This window comes from Acomys minous (genome assembly GCF_964271855.1).
Source record: "Acomys minous genome assembly, chromosome: 10".
In the NCBI taxonomy this organism is placed as follows: Eukaryota; Metazoa; Chordata; class Mammalia; order Rodentia; family Muridae; genus Acomys; species Acomys minous.
This window is the reverse complement of record NC_140491.1, coordinates 61,971,484-61,991,845: the sequence shown is the minus strand read 5'-3', so window position 1 is coordinate 61,991,845 and position 20,362 is coordinate 61,971,484. Positions and strand designations below refer to the sequence as shown.

The 20,362-nt window shown below is 42.1% G+C and overlaps 1 protein-coding gene across 1 annotated transcript; it reads left to right on the top strand.

Moving 5' to 3' along the window:
- Window positions 1-3,023: 3,023 nt before the first annotated feature.
- LOC311607281 (uncharacterized protein) lies at window positions 3,024-11,838 on the top strand (the record flags this gene model as incomplete). The annotated part of the gene is made up of 6 exons (XM_084798953.1): window positions 3,024-3,119; window positions 3,928-4,061; window positions 4,792-4,865; window positions 4,951-5,058; window positions 7,242-7,346; window positions 11,795-11,838. 6 exons carry the CDS (start codon window positions 3,024-3,026, stop codon window positions 11,836-11,838), a joined length of 561 nt encoding a protein of 186 aa, XP_084655079.1.
- Window positions 11,839-20,362: the final 8,524 nt, after the last annotated feature.

Below are 20,362 nucleotides of genomic sequence, written 5' to 3'. Positions count from 1 at the left end.
ACAAGAGTTCTCTCCTGAGAAGCCCTTGGAATTCAAGTGGAAAGTGACTGGCTATAACTGCCACAGCATTGCCACTTTAGCACAAGCAGAGAAAATTTGCCTGGCATGTTGGCAGTGAAGCATAAGTCCACAACTAAGCAGGACAGCAGGTGAACTTCCCCTGCATCAGTAGACTGAGCAGGAATAGTTCATACAATGAACACTTAACAACACAAAAGTAAGGAGAGCTAGAAATACTAACAGTGGGTTACAGGAAATCAGCGAAAAAAACCATCTTGTGTTAGGATTGCTTACACTTAGGTGTCTCCAAAATGGTGGAGAAATTGTTACATCCTGGACTCTTTTCCAAGACATTTGTAAGTTCTGGTTTTGTTTTCTATACTAACTGGATTCTTCCACAAGACAATCAAACCATCTTCACATAGGGTCTATTTTAATCCTACAAATCTGTATCTTTTATTCCCTTTTCTACCCTCACTTGTCAAGGTGGGGACTCAAGTCAAGGCCCCTGGAGGCAAGGCAGGAAGCAAAAGCCATGAAGGGCTGAGTTCTGCTCACTGGTTTGCTTTCATGACTTACCCAGGCTGCTTTACTGTACTACCCAGGATCACCTGTGCAGTTGTAGTACTGCAAAAAATGAGCTGTGTTCTCCATCATTTGTTAAACAAGAGCATGCTTATCATCTTCTCTGAGGTAGGCTGGGTGTTGCCAGGAGTTAACCTGTCTCATTGTCAGTGGATCTTTAAAATAATAAAAACATTTTTAAATGCTGTATTCTGCATGTCTCTGAGGTTTTTGAAGATCGTATCTAACTATCCTACCTTATCCTTCTATAGAATCATATCTATCTGCTGCACCTAAGATATATATTCTTGAGATGAAACTAGACCAGCAATCAGCATGACCATGATCTTATCAGCTAATAATCAACTTGTATAACTTATTTTTCCTAAACAGCCTGCAATAGAACTTTCAAAGTATTGTAAGTAAACCTTGTATTATAATTGAGTTATGTGAGTACAATAGCTTGTCTGATAGAGAAAATCCTTCAATTGAGATTTCTTTTTCCCAGGGAGGTCTAGGTTTGTGTCAAGCCAGCATAAAAACTATTTTATCATTTTGAGGCACCATTTATCAATTTGAGGCACAAATGCCTCAGTATTTAACCATTATCTTTCCTTTCTCCTTTTTAGAAATTGTCATATTGAGATTAATACTAAAATATAAAACTGAAATAACTTCCAACACTTAAAAAAATTAAATCATCTTTAAAAACCCAATGTCTCTTATAAGTCCAAAGTCTCTCAACTGTGGGCTCTTGTTTTAAAAAAAACAGAACAAAGAAACAAAACACAGTTAAATACTTTTTGCTCCAAAAGAGGAGAACCAGACACAGTTGCAACCAAACTAAAGCACAACCAAAAGTCGGTGGTGTAAAAAGTACCTGATGTCTGAGAACCACTTATAATGCTCTAGGATCCAAAGTGCCTGGGAAGATAGCTTCTCTTCTCTGCCTCTGTCTGAATCAGAACAAGCTCTGACCAGCTTCTACCTCACACCTGCTGCTCTTTATCAGTGATTGCATATGGTACTGGTATCTCCAAAGTTCTAGTGTCCCCATTACAACTGAGACTACACTTTCTAATCATGGCCTCTGGCCTTTATTCAGGGGCCCTAGCCATGCCACATAATGCCAAACCTCAGGAACTCTATGTCCTCTTCATAATTTCAGAACAGGGATGAGCTTTGAGCCTAAGACATAAACACAGAAATGTATGCACAGATATACATATAAATTTTCACACAGAGAACTTCACATATGAAACACACACAGAGAGATGGGGAGGCAGACAGACAGATAGATGGAGAAAGAACAAGACAGACAGACAGAGACAGAGGTGTACACACCCAATCACATATGAACAAACATGTCCCCAAAAGCACAATGACATAAGATCACACACAGATACACCCAAATGTGATACAGATTAGATATAAACACACAAACACTGATCAGTTAACACACAGACAGAGATACACAGAGGCACAATGTGCAACACTCACATGGAAAGATAGGCATACATTTGACCATACAGATAGAAATAGAGTAGTGCACTTTTGTATAGAGCTGCCCAATGACACATGCAAATGGCAACATACACACTATCACACATTTCCCAAAAGCAAGAAATTTCTCCATGGTATGGAACAGAAGGGAGAAGTGAAGAGTGGGGATCACTGAGGAGTCTTACTCAATGGTCTGAACCCCTGATTCACTTGGAGCAGGAAGAGAGGAAAGGCAGTTGATCTTAGAAAAGCTGAATTGGAATTGGGATCATTGTTGGAACTGGACTTCTTAGTGCCTGGGGACCAAGAGAGAGGATGTAGAGAGCAAGAGAGGATTTCAGGGACCCTGTGAGTTTAATGCAGAGGTAAAGAGATGACACAGGAGCCAAGATGCTGCAGGAAGAGGGCAGAGCTTAGTTCTCAAGGGGCTGTGGTTTCAGAACACACTTGTGTGTCCAGAGTTGCTGTGTGGAGAGGGAATGGTGGTTGTGTTTCAATCTAGATGTTCTGGAAAATAGGGCTGTATAGAGTATCCAGTACCCAGTGGAATTGGGCCTGATCATAGAAGGGTGTGAACACAAGAACCCTGGTTATCTTTCTGGCTTTGTATTTGTGGGCAGAATTTCCAGTGCTGATAACATTCTTCCCATTGACAGGCTTCTTGAGAATGAGTGTAGGAACAGCCAAATGTCTCCTATAATAAAGTATTACCTTGTCTCAGAGCTGATACCTCTATACTCCTTTTCTAGGCTCCAAGAGGTTGGGAGTCAAAGTTCTGACTGAAGTCTCCAGTGGTTCCAACCTTTCACTTATCTCCATTTCTATGCTATACAACAGGTCCAAAGAAAACAGTGCACTCAGTCCACAGCATGAATGGAGCCTTTGTGCAGATGAGGGTGTTTGGCACCCAGTAAAGGATAAATGTGCTTCTCAGAGGCCAGGTAGACAGAGGCACCATGGAAAACTTGTTGCTGTTCCTGCTAACCATAAGCCTGATGCTGATATGTGTGGGAGGCTACCTTAATCAAGACAAGTGTGCCACAACAGACAAGGTGAGATCTTTGGGCTGACTAAAGGTGGAAACCATGTTTTTAAGATCATGATACTGGACAGAGCAAGAGTCTCATTTGGTTATTAGATTTTGGTGGAATATATCTTGTTGTGTCCCAGTGTTGACCCATCAACATGGAGTTACCAAATTCTCTGCTAGGCAGAGGGATGTCTTATGGTGGCATCTGTCTGGCCATTATGCTACACAGAGACCCACTGACACCTTCTGTAAGCTATGGGCTCCCTATGACATTCTTGTAAACCCACACAACTGACACTGCAGAACTTCTGTGGTCCATGGATACCATTAAGTAGGAATAAGTTTTTTGAAGAACACTGATGACTCCAGTACTTAATGAGTAATGCCTGACAGGAAAAAGATATAGGGATTTACTCCAGGGGCAAGGCACACACATATAAGATGGTTTGGTCATCAGTGACCCAATACTCAGTGGGTTCTGGTGTTATTGTCCACCAAAGCTGGGAATTTTCTGGTCTCTGTCTGCTCTGCCCACAGTCTTATCATCTAGGTGAGTTTTTCTGCTCCCTTTAAGTGATTTGTCTAGGGTAATGGCCATATCCAATCCCAGGAACAGCATCTCTCAGGAGTCCAAGTCTTAGTTTGCTTGGAACAGCCTCCTAATTACGGTTAAGAACTGGCCATGACCAAGGTCCCTTGACCTTCCAGTCTGCACTGATTTGTTTTCAAAATCCTTCCTACCTCTGATGCCACTTCAGCTACATTCTGAAACCTTTTTAACTGACTCGCTTCCCATCATGTCCTTCTCAATGTTGGCTTCCCCTATCTAGCTTTTAGGAAACTGGTACATAGTTCGCTGGGCAGGAAACCTTCCCCTCCCGGAATCAAAGCTGAGAAGTCCACTGCCACCATTTATATTGGCCAAAAACAGAATTGGCTACTTGGAGTTTAGGATGAACATCTCGTGAGTACTTATCCTCAGTCTTCTGCTTGGCTCTTGACTGCATGGTCTCATCTTCCCCACCACACACATACCCTCAACTTCCAGTGGACATTGGGTATGAGCATGGAGTTTCCTTGGGCTGTCTAGACAATGTATCAGGTGACTTCTGTTACTGAAGGAATGGTGTTCCTAGGAACACTGAGCTTAGCACAGGAGACACAGTATTTCATGTGAGGCATTTTGTAGTTGCACACACTGGGAATAACAAGAATTTTAAAGCACAATAATCTAGCTTTTAAAAAAAATCAGTGTGTACACAGCTTACTTCTGTATAGGGATGGAGTCTCTGGCTCTTCAAGATTTCAGAGGTTTCTAAGATAAATTAGGATCCTGAGGAATTGTGGTAACATTTAGGATCAAATCATCTGGGAGAGGCCCTTGGTGAAACTTTGGAGACCACAGTATAACCTAGCATCCTTATGGACAATGGTAAGTGGTGTGTTGGTTGGAAGACTGAATTTAGAGTATGGTTTGATCATAGGCTCTGCACCTAACTGTATCTGTGATTTCCATACTACAGTGACGTGTAACATGCAGGGTGGAGACACATGGTTTTTGGGAAGTCTGTGGCTGCCTATTGTATTCATTGGGCAATGAGGGGGCTAAGCTTGCCTCACGGTTGGGCATTGGACAATGGAAGAGGACAGGGCAGGTATGAAGGGGAAAAGACATGCTTCTGCTTTGTGTCCAGGAAACCCATTGGGTGTGTTGAGTTCAAGATGGCCATGAATGAAGCAAAGAACTTACCTTGCTACTTCACTCTCTGTAAGTGATTGTATTTAAATTGTTCCATTCCACAGACTCCTTGGGGGGAAACTTGACAGCGACAGGGTTTTTTCTTTGTCTGCAGGGATGTGGCACTATGTCATCATACAGTTTCTGGGAGGAGAGGACTTTGGTTTAGCTTACTTACAGAGCAACATCAATAACATACAGCAGAAGATGGCGATGCTCATGGGTACGGTATCCGGTGTCCATGTCTGTCACTGTTGCCACGGATTTCTTTGGCATTGTGTAGAGAGTTGGCTGCTATTCACTGCTTTTCTAGCTCTAGATCTTGCCTGTGTGTCATTGTTGTGATGTCTGGCTCTTTGCGAAAGAGATTTGTTGGCTTCAGCATTCAGATGACCACTCCTAATGTCTAAGGCCAGCATGCAGCCCCATCCACCCCTCTTGAACGTATTTCCTCCTTTTCAGTCAGCATCTTCTGCTCCCTTGCCACGAGCAGGAGTGGAAATGGGGTCCTTTGTCATTGGGTATATTGCTCATCCACTGGAGACTTGTACTCTTACCGTGGTAGCAGGAAGGGACTCAAGCACTGGATGGCATGAGACTCCAGCCCTGTTCCAAACCTTATTGCTTACAAAATGCCCATAGACTGTTCATGGAACAGTGCTAAGTTTCTCCACATTAGTATCTTCAGAGAGTGTTTCTAACTAACTATAAAGCTTTAATTTTGGCTGTCTTAACCAGCCACATAGTTCCAAGATTCTGAAGACTACAGCTCATCACCAATTTAAAAGTAAAAATAAGGGGCAGACAAGTTAAGGAGGACTCAGTTTTTAGCTTTAGCTTGTGCTGGGGAGAAAAAAACTTGTAAGTTTTCTCTGTTTTTCACTTGGACAGTTTATAGAGTGGGCTAAAGAGAGCAGGATGTTGACTTTGGTGCTAGGATTACTTTCTTTGCAAGGAAGAGAGACTGGCCTTTGCCCCTAGCACTAATATACAAAGAGCCACAGCTGAACAAGCCTGTTACAAAAGCACTTCCCTAAAGCCTTTGCTGGTCCCAAAAAGGAGGATCCAGATTTAATTATAGACTCTCTCTAGAAAAAGACATGTGGAGACACTTAGCATGCACAGATATAAACACACACACACACACACACACACACACACGTGCATACACAGACACATTTACATCCCCAACACACACACACACATGCACACACACACACACACTAAAAAAGAGCCAAAAGTTAAGCATGAATAGAGTTAGCTGAGAGATCAGTAACATACAGAGAAAGGCCACTCTCCTAGTCCATATTCCCAGGTTGTCTCTGTTCTCACAAAAATATTCTGGACACTGTTATACCCATGTAGTGTACATGACTTAAAAGTAACCAGTCCTTCCTGGCTACATAACTTTCAATTGTCACCTACAAGTGTCACCACCGAGACCTTGTACCCGTTCTGATACCTGCAGCTTTCACCACACTTCAAAACAATACGAGCATCCTCCTGACACTCTTGTTCCCAGGATCCTTCTTGTACAGGGCTCTTAATTAGTTGTCTCCTCTGCTCTACTTAAGTACTTTTTGTGAATGTTCTGTGCATGTTTCCCCTGCTGTCATCTTTTTCAACTTCAATTTAAGGCTCTTCACTCATGAGTCCCCAACGGGAGCTTAGGAGGTATCTCAGCCTAGACATTGAGACGTAAGCAGAAACACCTATTGGTGCCTACTGGCCCAAACGTAACCAAGGATTCCAGAGGTTTTCATGCTGTCCAGACCCTGTTGTTGTCTCTAGTTTCTGACCTATCTTACCAATATGGAATATCGACTTCAGAAAATGAGAGATAAAGGCCCTCTTTCAGCATATATTTTGGGAGCAGATGATGTATTACTGAGGGTCTTACTGTATGATTGTGTCCTGCTAAAAGGAATTGGGAACAGAAGAAAAGCAGAGCGGTAGTTAGTCAGTCAATGGTAGATACCTCATCTTCCCACTTTATCCTACCCAAATTGTCAAAATTAAACTTGACTTTATTCCAGAAGGGAAGTAGGCCAAGGTGTGAGTTCAGGATGTGCCTGTGGGGGAATTCTACATCTCTCCTCTGTCTCCCATGAATGGGTTGTTGGAAACGTCCAAAAGAAGCCACTGAAGAGGGATACACTGTGTTCTCCTGTCTCATGGGAAAACTATGTACTCAAGTGGTTCTTGTCCCAAACAAGATGTTAACTTGATTCCCTCCTGATTGCTCCCATATTCCTAGCATTCTTCTCAGGGAATTTTGTGTGAAAACACCCTGTCTGTTGCTTGAATCTGCCTATGTCACAAAAGATCCCCCAAGGAACTTGTAAGTGACCTGTCTATAGGGAGACTCCTTCACACCCATTTCTTGTCATCTTGGCTTACCTGCAGGTCGTCGTAATAAGATTGCAGACTCAACATTACTGATGGATTTTGAAGCACTTGTGGAACACCTAGCCCTGAACAAAACAAGCATCATCAACCCTCCTTATGATGGTAATAAGAAAGATTTTGTTGCTTTTCTTTTCTGTCTCTTCATGATTTTCCTGTAAGATAGTAGCCATGTCAACACCCTCTAATACCATTTTTTCTGTGTATATAAATAGATTCCTGTGAACCACATGAAGAATCCCAGTGAACATATGAATACCCTTCAGAGACTATGCTGGAACCTGGCACAGTGACCTTCCTCCCTCTGCAGCATCAGGAGGAACTCCTAGTTCCCAGAGAGGACAGGGCCTCCCCCTCATACCTCTTATTTCAATAAAGGTGATAGATTCTCCTGGCTTTGTGTGTTAAGAATGATTCATTGGGCTTCAGAACTCTGGTAATCAGGTGTGGGCAGAGGCTCACACCTGACTTTGATTGTCAGAAAGAGAATTTCAACTGACTGTTCTCCATGCAAGTGGCATGCCATGGCACACAGGGACACTGAACTCAGTGTTGAGCAGGTGAAGAAAGTGACAGGGGCAGGAACCTGCGTAGTAACCAGTAAATGGAGAAAAAGATGAGCAGAGTCAGAGTGATTCAGGTGTATTTTGGCCAATTTGTGTCTCTTCAGGAAGCTGAGTTCTCAGTACTACCCTCAGGTTCTATGTCTGGTGATGGATGGTGGCCTGGTGTGAAACCAGGATGGATGGTGGCCTGGTGTGAAACCATGAAGGATGCTGGACTGGTAGTAGTATGGCTGTGGTCTTTGTAAATGTGAAAGGCTATGCTTTCTACTGAGGCCTCTACTATCTGGGACATAGCTTACATATAGTCACATTCTGCAGGGAGAAAGAAACTACTTGTAGGCTTCTAGGACCCTCTGGATCCTTCTACTTTGCCATTCTCCCATGCTTCTCTCATCTAGAGTCCCACTAGAATGTCCTCCCCTCTGTCTCAGTTTCCTGGTAAGTGAAGGCTTTCGTGGGACATGCCCTTGGGCTAATGTGCAGATATAAGTGAGTATATACCATAGGCAGATTTGGGCCCAGGGGTCCCGCTCAAACTAAGGCACCAGTCAAGGACAATACAGGCGGTAAAACTTAAACCCCTACCCAGATCTAGACAATGGACAGAACACTCTCCACAGTAGAGTCGAGAGTGGGATATTACTTTCTCACATACTCTGGTGCCTCAGCTTTGACCATGTCCCCTGGAGGGGGAGACCTGGTGGCACTCAGAGGAAGGACAGCAGGTTACCAAGAAGAGACTTGATACCCTATGAACATATACAGGGGGAGGTAATCCCCCTCAGGAACGGTCATAGGGGAGGGGAATAAGGGGAAAATAGGTGGGAGGGAAGAATGGGAGGATACAAGGGATGGGATAACCATTGAGATGTAACAAGAATAAATTAATAAAGTAAAAAAAACAAAAAAAACAAAAAATAAAATAAAGTAAAATTTTACTTGTATAGGCAAAAAAAAAAAAAAAAAAGAAAGAAAGAAAGAAAGAAAAAAAGAAAGAAACTAGAAGCCAGAACATCAAAAATGTAAACCTGTGGCTAAGCCCAGACAAGGAGAGGGAAAAATTCACTCCACATCTCCATTAAAGATCCAAAAACCAGTTTTCAGCCTTTTAAAATATAATATTCTTTCCTGGTGATGTTATTAATAACGAATACAATAGTATCTTTCTTAGATCATGTTTTCAAACTCCATGGAAGAAGGAGGCTTTGAAGAAATGACTCAAGTCATTAATGTGAATTAATTTCTGTAATAGTACACATTATGACTTGATATATGTGCTGCAAAAGTCAGTGCTTCTGCCCATCATATACTGTGAAGTGCCAGGCAATGATTGTCAGCCACATAGGATGTGTTCTCTGGAGGAGGAAAGAGAGGAGAGGACCTCAGAAGATGCAACCCCACTGCAAGATGAACATTTCCATGGCCCAGACTTCAATAAATAACCTTCTCATAGATAGCCAGGGAGTGGCAGACATTACAAATATCCTCTTACAACTGTGTTGTCCCTTCCAGATATCCCCAAAGGCCATCTTGTGTCAAAGGGTATCCTTGAACCTGTAATGTATCTTGTGTGAATATTTTCCATGGAGATAATATAGAAGTTTCAATTCATCAATGATCAGTAAAGTCCAATGTAGAATTCCTTCAAAGTCCAACTTGGTGAACCAAAAAGTGTCATGCTTGCTATCAAGGGGTTGATAAAGTGTTACTTATAGGAGTAGGGATGACACCAAACCAGTCATATAGTGAAATTTTTCATCAGAGATGCATGGTAATTTCCACATAGGAGCATGGATAGGGTATCTCCTTCAGTTAACCTTTAACCTTCTATATATTATAAAGCATGCCATGAGATGAAGAGACCATGTACAGCCTGAAGGATTCCATACAGCAGATGGGAATGGATGGAACCTCGGGTGAGAGTCTGATGAGGACACTTCCTCCTTTTGTGAGGATCTGGGGACAGACCTGATATTGATGGTTTCTCGACTAGCCACACCCAGAGGACATTGCTCCACAACAGGTCTGTGAGGGGCTCTTAACCCTCCTCTGCTGTGCAGGAAGAAATTGGTTAGTCCATCCTTCCTATCTAAGGTCTGTGAGACTCCAAGGATCCCTACCTACTCTAGAGCTGTACCCCAAAGATTCAAATGACTTCTCACACTACTACTGATGTGTTGTTTCTTTGGAAATTGGGATTGTGGGTGTGAACCTTCACTGTTACTCTAAGTATCACTGCACAGTGGACAAAACCATGGAGTCAGGCCGGCCTCACTCCACTGACAAAACACAGGCTATGGCCCAGAGACACTGTCAGGGTGGATCTCATTCATAACATCCAATGACAGACGGCAATAAGGTTAATCTTCAGAAAGATTCCGTAACAGTTAGTCTGCAGGAACCAGATTCTTATATACTGAAGAAATTTCCACTGGGAGCAAGCAGACAGGTTCAGAGGCTGAGTTATCTCTTGTGAAAACTAACTGGAGTTCTTTCCTCTATCAGAGGGTGTTATAAGGAAGAATTGTTTTTAGGGACCAGCCCCAAAGTGACCTTAGGGAAATGTAAAGCTCCTTGTGAAATTCAGCCCCAGTGCAACTTGGGAGGATTGATCACAGGGTGCCTTGTCTATGGGACAGGGTAGAAGCAAGATGTATTTAAGGGCCACAGGGTATGTAACTGATTTACATTTACGACGTTCCATATGTGCTCACTAAGTTGTGGTGCTCCAGTACAGAGTGTCTTACTCTAGTGCAGTCAAAGCCATGTGTCTGTCTCCAGAGTGTGAGACCAAAGCACAACTGTCATGGAGTTGGACTAAGTAGCTTCTCAGGAACACAGGGGAATTACGGGCATCCTCCAGATATCCCTTCAAAGCAGGACCAATATGTGATGTTTCATGATTTTATTCCATCAAATACTGTTTACACCTCAAGAATAGAACTTCTCTTGACAAAAAACAAACTTTTGGCTAATGCATTATGATTAATGGCATGTAACAGGATCAATAAAGACTTTTCATGGAAGTGTGGAAAACAATAAAAAAGAATGAACATAGAACTTTTATCTCATATATTGAAAAGATTTCCCTTGGAAGCAAGCAGGCAAGCTGAAAGAGTGAGTGCTCTCCTGTAAAAACTTATTGAAGTACTTTCCTGGATCAAGTTGTGTTATAAGGAAGAATTCTCTTTAGGGGCCAGCACCAAAGTGACCTCAGGGGAATGTAAAACTCTTTGTGGATTGCAGTCCAAATGCAACATGGGAGGCTTGGTCACAGAGCGTCTTGTTTGTGGGACAGGGTGACACCTGAGGCTCTTCCTGTAGGAAACTATAACAACATCTTGTGTAATAGTCCATCCATAGAGTACCAAGATCCCTGTAGATGAATAAGGGTGATCATTCAAGTTGAACAGCCCTCCTTAGGTTCCCAATACTCTTCCCCTTTATGTGGCACTAATCACAGCCAAGAACCCAGGAAGGCAATCTGGCCGGGAGCCTTTGAAGTCCAAGGCAAATCCTGCATAGCATACAGGGTAGCGGCAGAGACGACATCTTGGAAGTAGTTTTTATGGTTTTAGAGATGACAGAGCAATGGGATATCTGAAGAAGGGAAGGTAGAGCTAGGCACAGACAGAGCACACATCTCACCTAAGAAATACTGAGAGTTTGACAAAGGGGGAGGAAGAACCTGAAAACTGCATGGAACCTGGATAAAGCTACCACTGAATCAATTATGGACTGGAATAGAGTTAAATAGCTGGGTGGCTGATGGTTACAGCTGATTCAGAAGTAGAGGGATGAGACACCATAGAGTAAGAAGTTCTCTAAGAGAACAGAGCTCCCTGGTGTGCAGAGTGAAGCTCTTCAGGTGATTGTGGTCTCTAATGTTGCTATGTGGCCTCTTCCTCTTAGAGCAGTCAATGCCCAGGAGCTCCTGAGCTGCCGCCTCAAACCTGACACATTAAATGTTTCCCCTCTCACATCTAGGGCAGGGCCATGCAGTAGCAGAAGACAGTGTGGTGGGCTCCTGATGCACAGCTTCTGCAAAGATCACTGGCAGGGTTGTGTGTGGTTAAGAAGCTTTCTAACCTTCAGTGGGAGAGAGACCAGCTGCTAGGTACGATCTCCAAGGAAGCCAAGGTTGGATGCCTGGAGAGCAGGTGGAAGAGTGCAGAGGGAGGATGAGCAAGCCAAAGCCTTCCCTTTCTGTCTGCCTCATTTACACATTACCATTTCCTCTGTGTATGGGACACACTTAGGTGGTACAAACACTGCAAAACATTGCATCTTTCATCTGCAGTTGTCATGGAATAATCATCGGATCTCCATACAATGACCTACACTTTCATGATGGACATAGATTTGTCTAGGAGGAGTGTGGTCAGTGCCACCTGTGGGCATAAATGGCATTCTCTGGTGAGCCAGCACAGGTTTGTTGAGTCACCTGAGTGACTTACCTTGTCTAGAGGACAGAACCTGATCGTATATTTCCTTATCCTGACTGTCACTCTGTTTGGTCTGGTAGCTAGCTGTCCTTCAAGCCCAAGATGGCCTGCCCTTGTCAGAAGACAAGAATATGTGGCAGGGAGTAATGGTGGACAGGGGTAGATGGAAAATGTGGTTGTTATTCAGTGCCTGGGTACCACAGTTAACACTCCTGAGTTTTAATTTCCTCTGAGTATGGTTTCTAACAATACACCTTAGCCTGGAGTCTTACCTGTTCTCTACTGCTCTGCTGTGTCTACTTCTTTTTAACAACAGGCATGGGCTCTCTTGGAACACAGAAGTATCCTATGTGCAGTGACTCCAAGAACCAGAATGTTTCTTTTTTTATACCATTTTTTATTAATTTGTTCATATTACAACTTGATTGTTAGCCCTTCCCCTGTTTCCTCCCATTCTTCCCTCCCTCCCACTTCCCCCCTTCTCCCCTCCCCTATGTCTGTGATTCAGGGAGACCTCCTCTCCCTATATATGCTCTAAGATTATCGAGTCTTTTCTTGGTAACTTGCGATCCTTCCTCTGAGTGCTGCCAGGCCTCTCCATCCAGGGGACGTAGTCAGAAAAGGGGCACCAGAGTTCGTGTGAGAGTCAGATCTCACTCTCCACTCAACGGAGGAGAATATCATGTTCATTGGCTAGGTCTTGGTAGGAGTTCGAAGTTTGCTGCCTATTTCTCCTTGGCTGGTGCCTTAGTTTGAGGAGGACCCCAGGACCCAGATCTGCCTGTCATAAAGTTCTTCTTGTAGGTTTCCAGGACCCTGTGGGTCCTACTATTTCCCCATTCTTCCATGCTACTCTCGCCTAAAGTCTCAATAGAAAGTCTTCTCCTCTGACCCACTTTCTTGGTAAGTAAAGTTTTTCATGGGACGTATCCCTTGGACTAGTGTTTTGATATAAGTGAGTATATACCGTTTGCCTCTTTTTGCTTCTGGGTGAACTAACTCATTATGATATTTCTAGGTCAATCCATTTGTCCACAAATTTCGGGAATTCCTTGTTTTTAATAGCTGAGTAGTACTCCATAGTGTAAATGTACCACAGTTTCTTTATCCATTCTTCTACTGAGGGACACTTAGGCAGTTTCCATGTTCTGGCTATTATGTATAAAGCAGCTATGAACATGGTTGAGCATATGTCCCTGTTGTGTGTTAGGGCATTTTCTGGGTATATTCCAAGGAGTGGAATAGCTGGGTCTTGAGGAAGCCCTATTCCCATTTTTCTGAAAAAATGCCAGATAGCTTTCCAAAGTGGTTGTACTAGTTTGCATTCCCACCAGCAATGAAGGAGTGTTCCTCTCTCTCCACATCTCACGCCAACATGTGGTGTCATTTGAGTTTTTGATCTTAGCCATTCTGATGGGCATAAGGTGGAATCTCAGTGTCATTTTGTTTGCATTTCTCTGATGACTAACGAGGATGAGCATTTCTTTAAGTGTTTCTCGGCCATTTGATATTCCACTGTTGAGAATTCTCTGTTTAGTTCCAAGCCCCATTTCGCAATTGGGTTGTTTGGTTTTGTGGTGTTTAATTTCTTGAGTTCTTTTTATATTTTGGATATTAAACCTTTGTCAGATGAAGGGTTGGTGAAGATCTTTTCCCAGTCTGTAGGCTGTCGCTTTGTTCTCTTGACAGTGTCTCCTGCCTTACAGAAGCTTCTCAGCCTCATGAGGTCCCATTTATTAATTGTTGACATTAAGGCCTGGGCTGTTGCTGTTCTGTTCAGGAAGTTGTTTCCTGTGCTTATGTGTCCCAGGCTCTTCCCCACTTTTTCCTCTAACTGAATTAATGTCTCTGGTTTTAAGTTGAGGTCTTTAATCCACTTGGACGTAAGTTTTGTGCATGGTGACAATTAAGGGTCTAATTGCATTTTTCTACATGTAGACATCCAGTTAGACCAGCACCATTTGTTGAAGATGCTATCATTTTTCCACTGAATAGATTTGGCTTCTATGTCAAAAATCAAGTGAGCAAATGTGTGTGGAATCATCTCTGGGTCTTCAATTCAATTCTATTGATCCACCACCCTATTACTTTGCCAGTACCATGCTGTTTTAATTACTGTTGCTCTGTAGTACAGCTTGAGATCAGGTATGGAGATTCCTCTGGAGGATCTTTTTTTTAAATTTATTTATTTATTTATTTAATTTATTCTTGTTACATCTCAATGGTTATCCCATCCCTTGTATCCTCCCATTCTTCCCTCCCTCCCATTTTCCCCTTATTCCCCTCCCCTATGACTTTTCCTGAGGGGGATTACCTCCCCCTCTATATGTTCATAGGGTATCAAGTCTCTTCTTGGTAACCTGCTGTCCTTCCTCCGAGTGCCACCAGGTCTCCCCGTCCAGGGGATATGGTCAAAGGTGAGGCACCAGAGTATGTGAGAGAGTAATATCTCACTCTCCACTCTACTGTGGAGAGTGTTCTGTCCATTGGCTAGATCTGGGTAGGGGTTTAAGGTTTACCGCCTGTACTGTCCTTGGCTGGTGCCTTAGTTTGATCAGGACCCCTGTGCCCAAATCTGCCTATCATAATGTTCTACTTGTAGGCTTCTAGGACCCTCCGGGTCCTTCTACTTTGCCTTTCTCCCATGATTCTCTCATCTAGAGTCCCACTAGAATGTCCTCTCCTCTGTCTCAGTTTCCTGGTAAGTGAAGGCTTTTGTGGGACATGCCCGTTGGGCTAATATGCAGATATAAGTGAGTATATACCATTTGAGTCTTTCTGCTTCTGGCTTAACTCACTCATTATGATCATTTCTAGCTCAATCCATTTATCCACAAATTTCAGGAATTTCTTGTTTTTAATAGTTGAATAGTATTCCATAGTGTATATGTACCACAGTTTCTTTATCCATTCTTCTATTGAGGGACACTTAGGCTGTTTCCATGTTCTGGCTATTATGAATAAGGCTGCTATGAACATGGTTGAGCAACTTTTCTTGCTGTGTGCTGGAGCATCTTCTGGGTATATTCCAAGGAGTGGAATAGCTGGGTCTTGAGGATGCCCTATTCCCATTTTTCTGAGATAGCACCAGATAGATTTCCAAAGTGGTTGTAAAGGTTGGCATTCTCACCAGCAATGAAGGAGTGTTCCTCTCTCCCCAGGTCCTCGCCAGCATGTGGTGTCGCTTGAATTCTTGATCTTAGCCATTCTGATGGGTGTAAGATGGAATCTCAGAGTTGTTTTGATTTGTATTTCCCTGATGACTAAGGAGGTTGAGCATCTTTAAGTGTTTCTCAGCCATTTGATATTCCTCTGTTGAGAATTCTCTGTTTAGTTCCATGCCCCATTTCTCAATTGGGTTATTTGGTTTGGTGGTATTTAATTTTTTGAGTTCTTTATATATTTTGGATATTAGACCTTTGTCAGATGTGGGGTTGGTGAAGATCTTTTCCCAGTCTGTAGACTGCCGCTTTGTTCTCTTTACAGTGTCTCCTGCCTTACAGAAGCTTCTCAGCCTCATGAGGTCTCATTTATTAATTGTTGACATTAATGCCTGGGCTGTTGGTGTTCTGTTCAGGAAGTTGTCTCCTGTGCCAATATGTTCCAGGCTCTTTCCCATTTTTTCTTCTAAGTGACTTAGTGTCTCTGGTTTTATGTTGAGGTCTTTAATCCACTTGGATTTGAGTTTTGTACAAGGTGACAAAAATGGGTCCAGTTGCATTTTTTTACACATAGACATCCAGTTAGACCAGCACCATTTGTTGAAGATGCTATCCCTTTTCCATCGAATGGATTTGGCTTCTTTGTCAAAAATCAAATGACCATATATGTGTGGATTCATATCTGGATCTTTGATTCGATTCCACTGATCAACCAGCCTGTTGCTGTGCCAGTACCATGCTGTTTTAATTACTATTGCTTTATAGTACAGTTTGAGATCAGGTATGGAGACTCCTCCAGAGCACCTTTTATTGTACAAGATTGTTTTAGCTATTCTGGGTTTTTTGTTTTTCCATATGAAGTTCAGAATTGAACTTTCAATGTCTTTAAAAGATTGTGTAGGTATTTTGATAGGGATTGCATTGAATCTGTAGATTGCTTTTGGTAGGATGGCCATTTTTATTATGTTAATTCTCCCTATCCATGAGCAAGGTAGATCCTTCCATCTTCTCATGTCATCTTCAATCTCTTTCTTTAGGGTTTTGAAATTTTTTTCAAACAGGTCCTTCACTTGCTTAGTTAGAGTAACTCCTAAGTACTTTATATTGCTTGTGGCTAATGTGAAGGGTGTAGTTTTCCTAATTTCTTCCTCTGCAAGCTTGTCATTTGTGTATAGGAAGGCTACAGACTTTTTTGAGTTAATTTTGTATCCACCCAATTTGCTGAAGGTGTTTATCAGCTGTAGGAGTTCTCTGGTGGAATTTTGAGGGTCACTTATGTAGACTATCATATCATCTGCAAATAGGGATAATTTGACTTCCTCCTTTCCCATTTGAACCCTTGATCTCCTTATGTTGTCTTATTGCTCTGGCTAGAACTTCGAGTACTATATTGAAGAGATATGGAGAGAGTGGGCAGCCTTGCCTTGTTCCTGATTTTAGAGGAATTTCCTTGAGTATCTCACCATTTACTTTGATTTTGGCTATTGGCTTCCTATATATAGCCTTTATTATGTTGAGGAAAGTGCCTTGTATTCCCGATCTCTCTAAAACTTTAAACATGAATGCGTGTTGGATTTTATCAAATGCTTTCTCTGCATCCAAAGAGATGATCATGTGGTTTTTTATTTGCAGTTTGTTTATGTGGTGGATTACATTGATGGATTTCCATATATTAAACCATCCCTGCATGCCTGGAATGAAGCCTACTTGGTCATGATGAATGATATCTTTGATTTGCTCTTGTATTGGTTTTGCAAGTATTTTATTTAGTATTTTTGCATCGATGTTCATAAGAGAAATTGGTCTGAAATTCTCTTTCTTTGTTGGGTCTTTGTGAGGTTTAGGTATCAATGAGACTATGGCCTCATAGAATGAGTTTGGTAATGTTCCATCCCTTTCTATCTTTTGGAGTAGCTTGAAGAGTATCGGTATTAGCTCGCCCTTGAAGGTCTGGTAGAATTCTGCACTGAAGCCATCTGGCCCTGGGCTTTTTTTGGTTGGGAGACTATCAATGATTACTTCAATTTCTGTAGGGGAAATGGGACTATTTAGCTTGTTTATCTGTTCTTCACTCAACTTTGGCAGGTGAAATTGATCAAGAAAATCGTCCATTTCCCTTAGATTTTCAAATTTTGTGGCATATATGCCTTCAAAGTAGGATCTTATGATTCTTTGTATTTCTTCAGTGTCTGTTGTTATGTCTCCCTTTTCATTTCTGATTTTGTTGATTTCAATACTGTCTCTCTGCCTTTTAGTTAATTTGGCTAATGGTCTGTCTATCTTGTTGACTTTCTCAAAGAACCAGCTCTTGGTTTTGTTGATTCTTTGGACTGTTTTCTTAGTTTCTAATTTGTTAATTTCACCCCTGAGTTTGATTATTTCCAGACGTCTACTCCTTTTGGGTGTTTCTGCTTCTTTTTTTTCTAGGGCTTCCAGTTGTGTCGTTAAGGTGGTTATGTGCGATGCTTCCATTTTCTTTTTAAAGGCACTTAGTGCTATGAATTTTCCTCTTAGCACTGCTTTCAATGTATCCCACAAATTTGGGTATGTTGTTCCTTCATTTTCATTGAATTTCAGAAACTCCTTGATTTCTTTCTTTATTTCTTCCCTGACCCAGGTGTCATTTAGCAGAGAGTTGTTTAGTTTCCACATACGTGTAGGCTTTTTGTTATTTCTGTTGTTGTTGAATTGCAGCCTAAGCCCATGATGATCTGATAGGATACAAGGTATTATTTCAATCCTCTTGTATCTGTTGAGGCTTTCTTTGTGAACTACGATGTGATCAATTTTGGAGAAGGTTCCATGGGGTGCAGAGAAGAAGGTATATTCTTTCTTGTTTGGGTGAAAGGTTCTATAGATATCTGTTAGATCCATTTGACCCATGGCATTGGTTAATGATGTTATTTCTCGGCTTAGTTTCTGTTTTGATGACTTGTCCTTCAGTGAGAGTGGGGTGTTGAAGTCTCCCACTATTATTGTGTGTGGATCGATGTGTGGTTTAAGCCTTTTTAGCAGATCTTTTACAAATGTGGGTGCCCTTGTATTGGGAGCATAGATGTTCAGAATTGTGATGTCATCTTGGTTGACTTTACCTTGATGAGTAAGAAGTGTCCATCCTCATCCCTTTTGATTAATCTTGGTTGAAAGTCTATTTTGTTCGATATTCAAATGGCTACGCCTGCTTGCTTCTTGTGACCATTTGCTTGGAACATTTTTTTCCAACCTTTTATCCTGAGGTAATGCCTATCATTATGGGTGAGATGTGTTTCTTGAATGCAGAAGAATGTTGGATCCTGTTTATGCACCCATTCAGTTAGTCTGTGTCTTTTTATTGGAGAATTGAGACCATTGATGTTGAGAGATATTAACGACCAGTTACTATTAAGAGTCTTAATTTTGATGTTGGTTCCAGTTGAGCGTTTGTGTAGTTGTGTTTTTGCCATGGTATCGTTATCTATTTCCTGAGTAGTTTTGGTTGTAGCTTGACCCTTTGGGGTGGAGTTTTCCTTCTAGTACCTTCTGTAAAGCTGGATTTGTGGATAGGTACTGTTTGAATTTGGTTTTGTCATGGAATATTTTGTTTTCTCCATCAATGGTTATTGATAGTTTTGCTGGGTAAAGTAGTCTGGCCTGGCATCTGTGGTCTCTTAGGGTTTGCAGGATCTCTGTCCAGGCCCTTCTGGCTTTGATGGTCTCTGCTGAGAAGTCGGGTGTAATTCTGATAGGTTTGCCATTAAATGTTATTTGGCCCTTTTCCCTTGCAGCTTTTAATATTTTTTCTTTGTTCTGTATGTTTTGTGTTTTGATTATTATGTGACAGGCAGTTTTTCTTTTCTGGTCAATTCTATTTGGTGTTCTGTATGCCTCTTGTATGTTTATAGGCATCTCTTTCTTTAGATTGGGGAAATTTTCTTCTATGATTTTGCTGAGAAGAGTTTCTGGGCCTTGGAGTCTGATATCTTCTCTTTCTTCAATGCCTTTTATCCTCAGATTTCTTCTTTTCATGGTGTCCTTAATTTCTTGGATGTTTTGTGTCAGGAGTTTTCCAGATTTGGCATTTTCTTTATTGGTTGCTTCAAGATCTGTTATTGTATCTTCTAGACTTGAGATTCGTTCTTCCATCTCTTGGATTCTGTTAGAAAAGCTCAGCACTGTGTCATTCGCCTTCTTCTCTGAGGCCTCACGTTCTCGTTTTTCTTCTGTCTGTGTGTTTATCATTGAATCCATTTTCATCTTCATATCTTGAACAGATTTTTTAATTTCTTTCATCTGGTTGTTTATATTTTCCTGAAATTTTTCCAGTTCCACTCTATGTGCTTCTTTTATGTCTCGCACCTGCTTCGCTGCTTCTTCCTTCATCTGATTTCGAATTTTATTTGTTTCCTCCATTATCATCCTCATTACCAAGGAGTTGAGGTCATTTTTTTGTGTTTCCGTTGTATGTGAGTTCTCCGGGTTGTTTTCTTTGGGATAGCTGGGAACTGGAGACGCTATGTTGTTTTGGGGTTTTTTGCATATGCTTTTACGCTGTCCCTTAGACATCTTGCTGTCTCTGTTTTTGTTGGGTAACTTCCAGAGTTGAGTGGAAGGAGTCTGATGATTGATTCACTTGTTTTCTCACGATTTCTGTAGGCTGGAAGCCCTGATACTTCACTGGTGTGGATGGCAGGAGGTTAGCCCTGTAGTTTTGGGCTCTCACAGCCAGTGATCCTCAGCTCCCCTTTGCTGTGGGTCCTGCAATCGTTCTAGGTCACTGAATGATCGTTGGGTCAGGCCAAGGTATCCACAACCTTTTGGGTCCCCTGCCAAGTCCAGCCAGGGAAACTGGGCCCAAACCATGCGCCGAGCTCAGCTAGTTTCTCAGGGCCTGAACCGTCTGCCACAGCAGGAGAACTGCGACTGCACTTAGCAAGCACCTGGTGGAAGTGAGTGCTCTGCCCAGCTTGGTC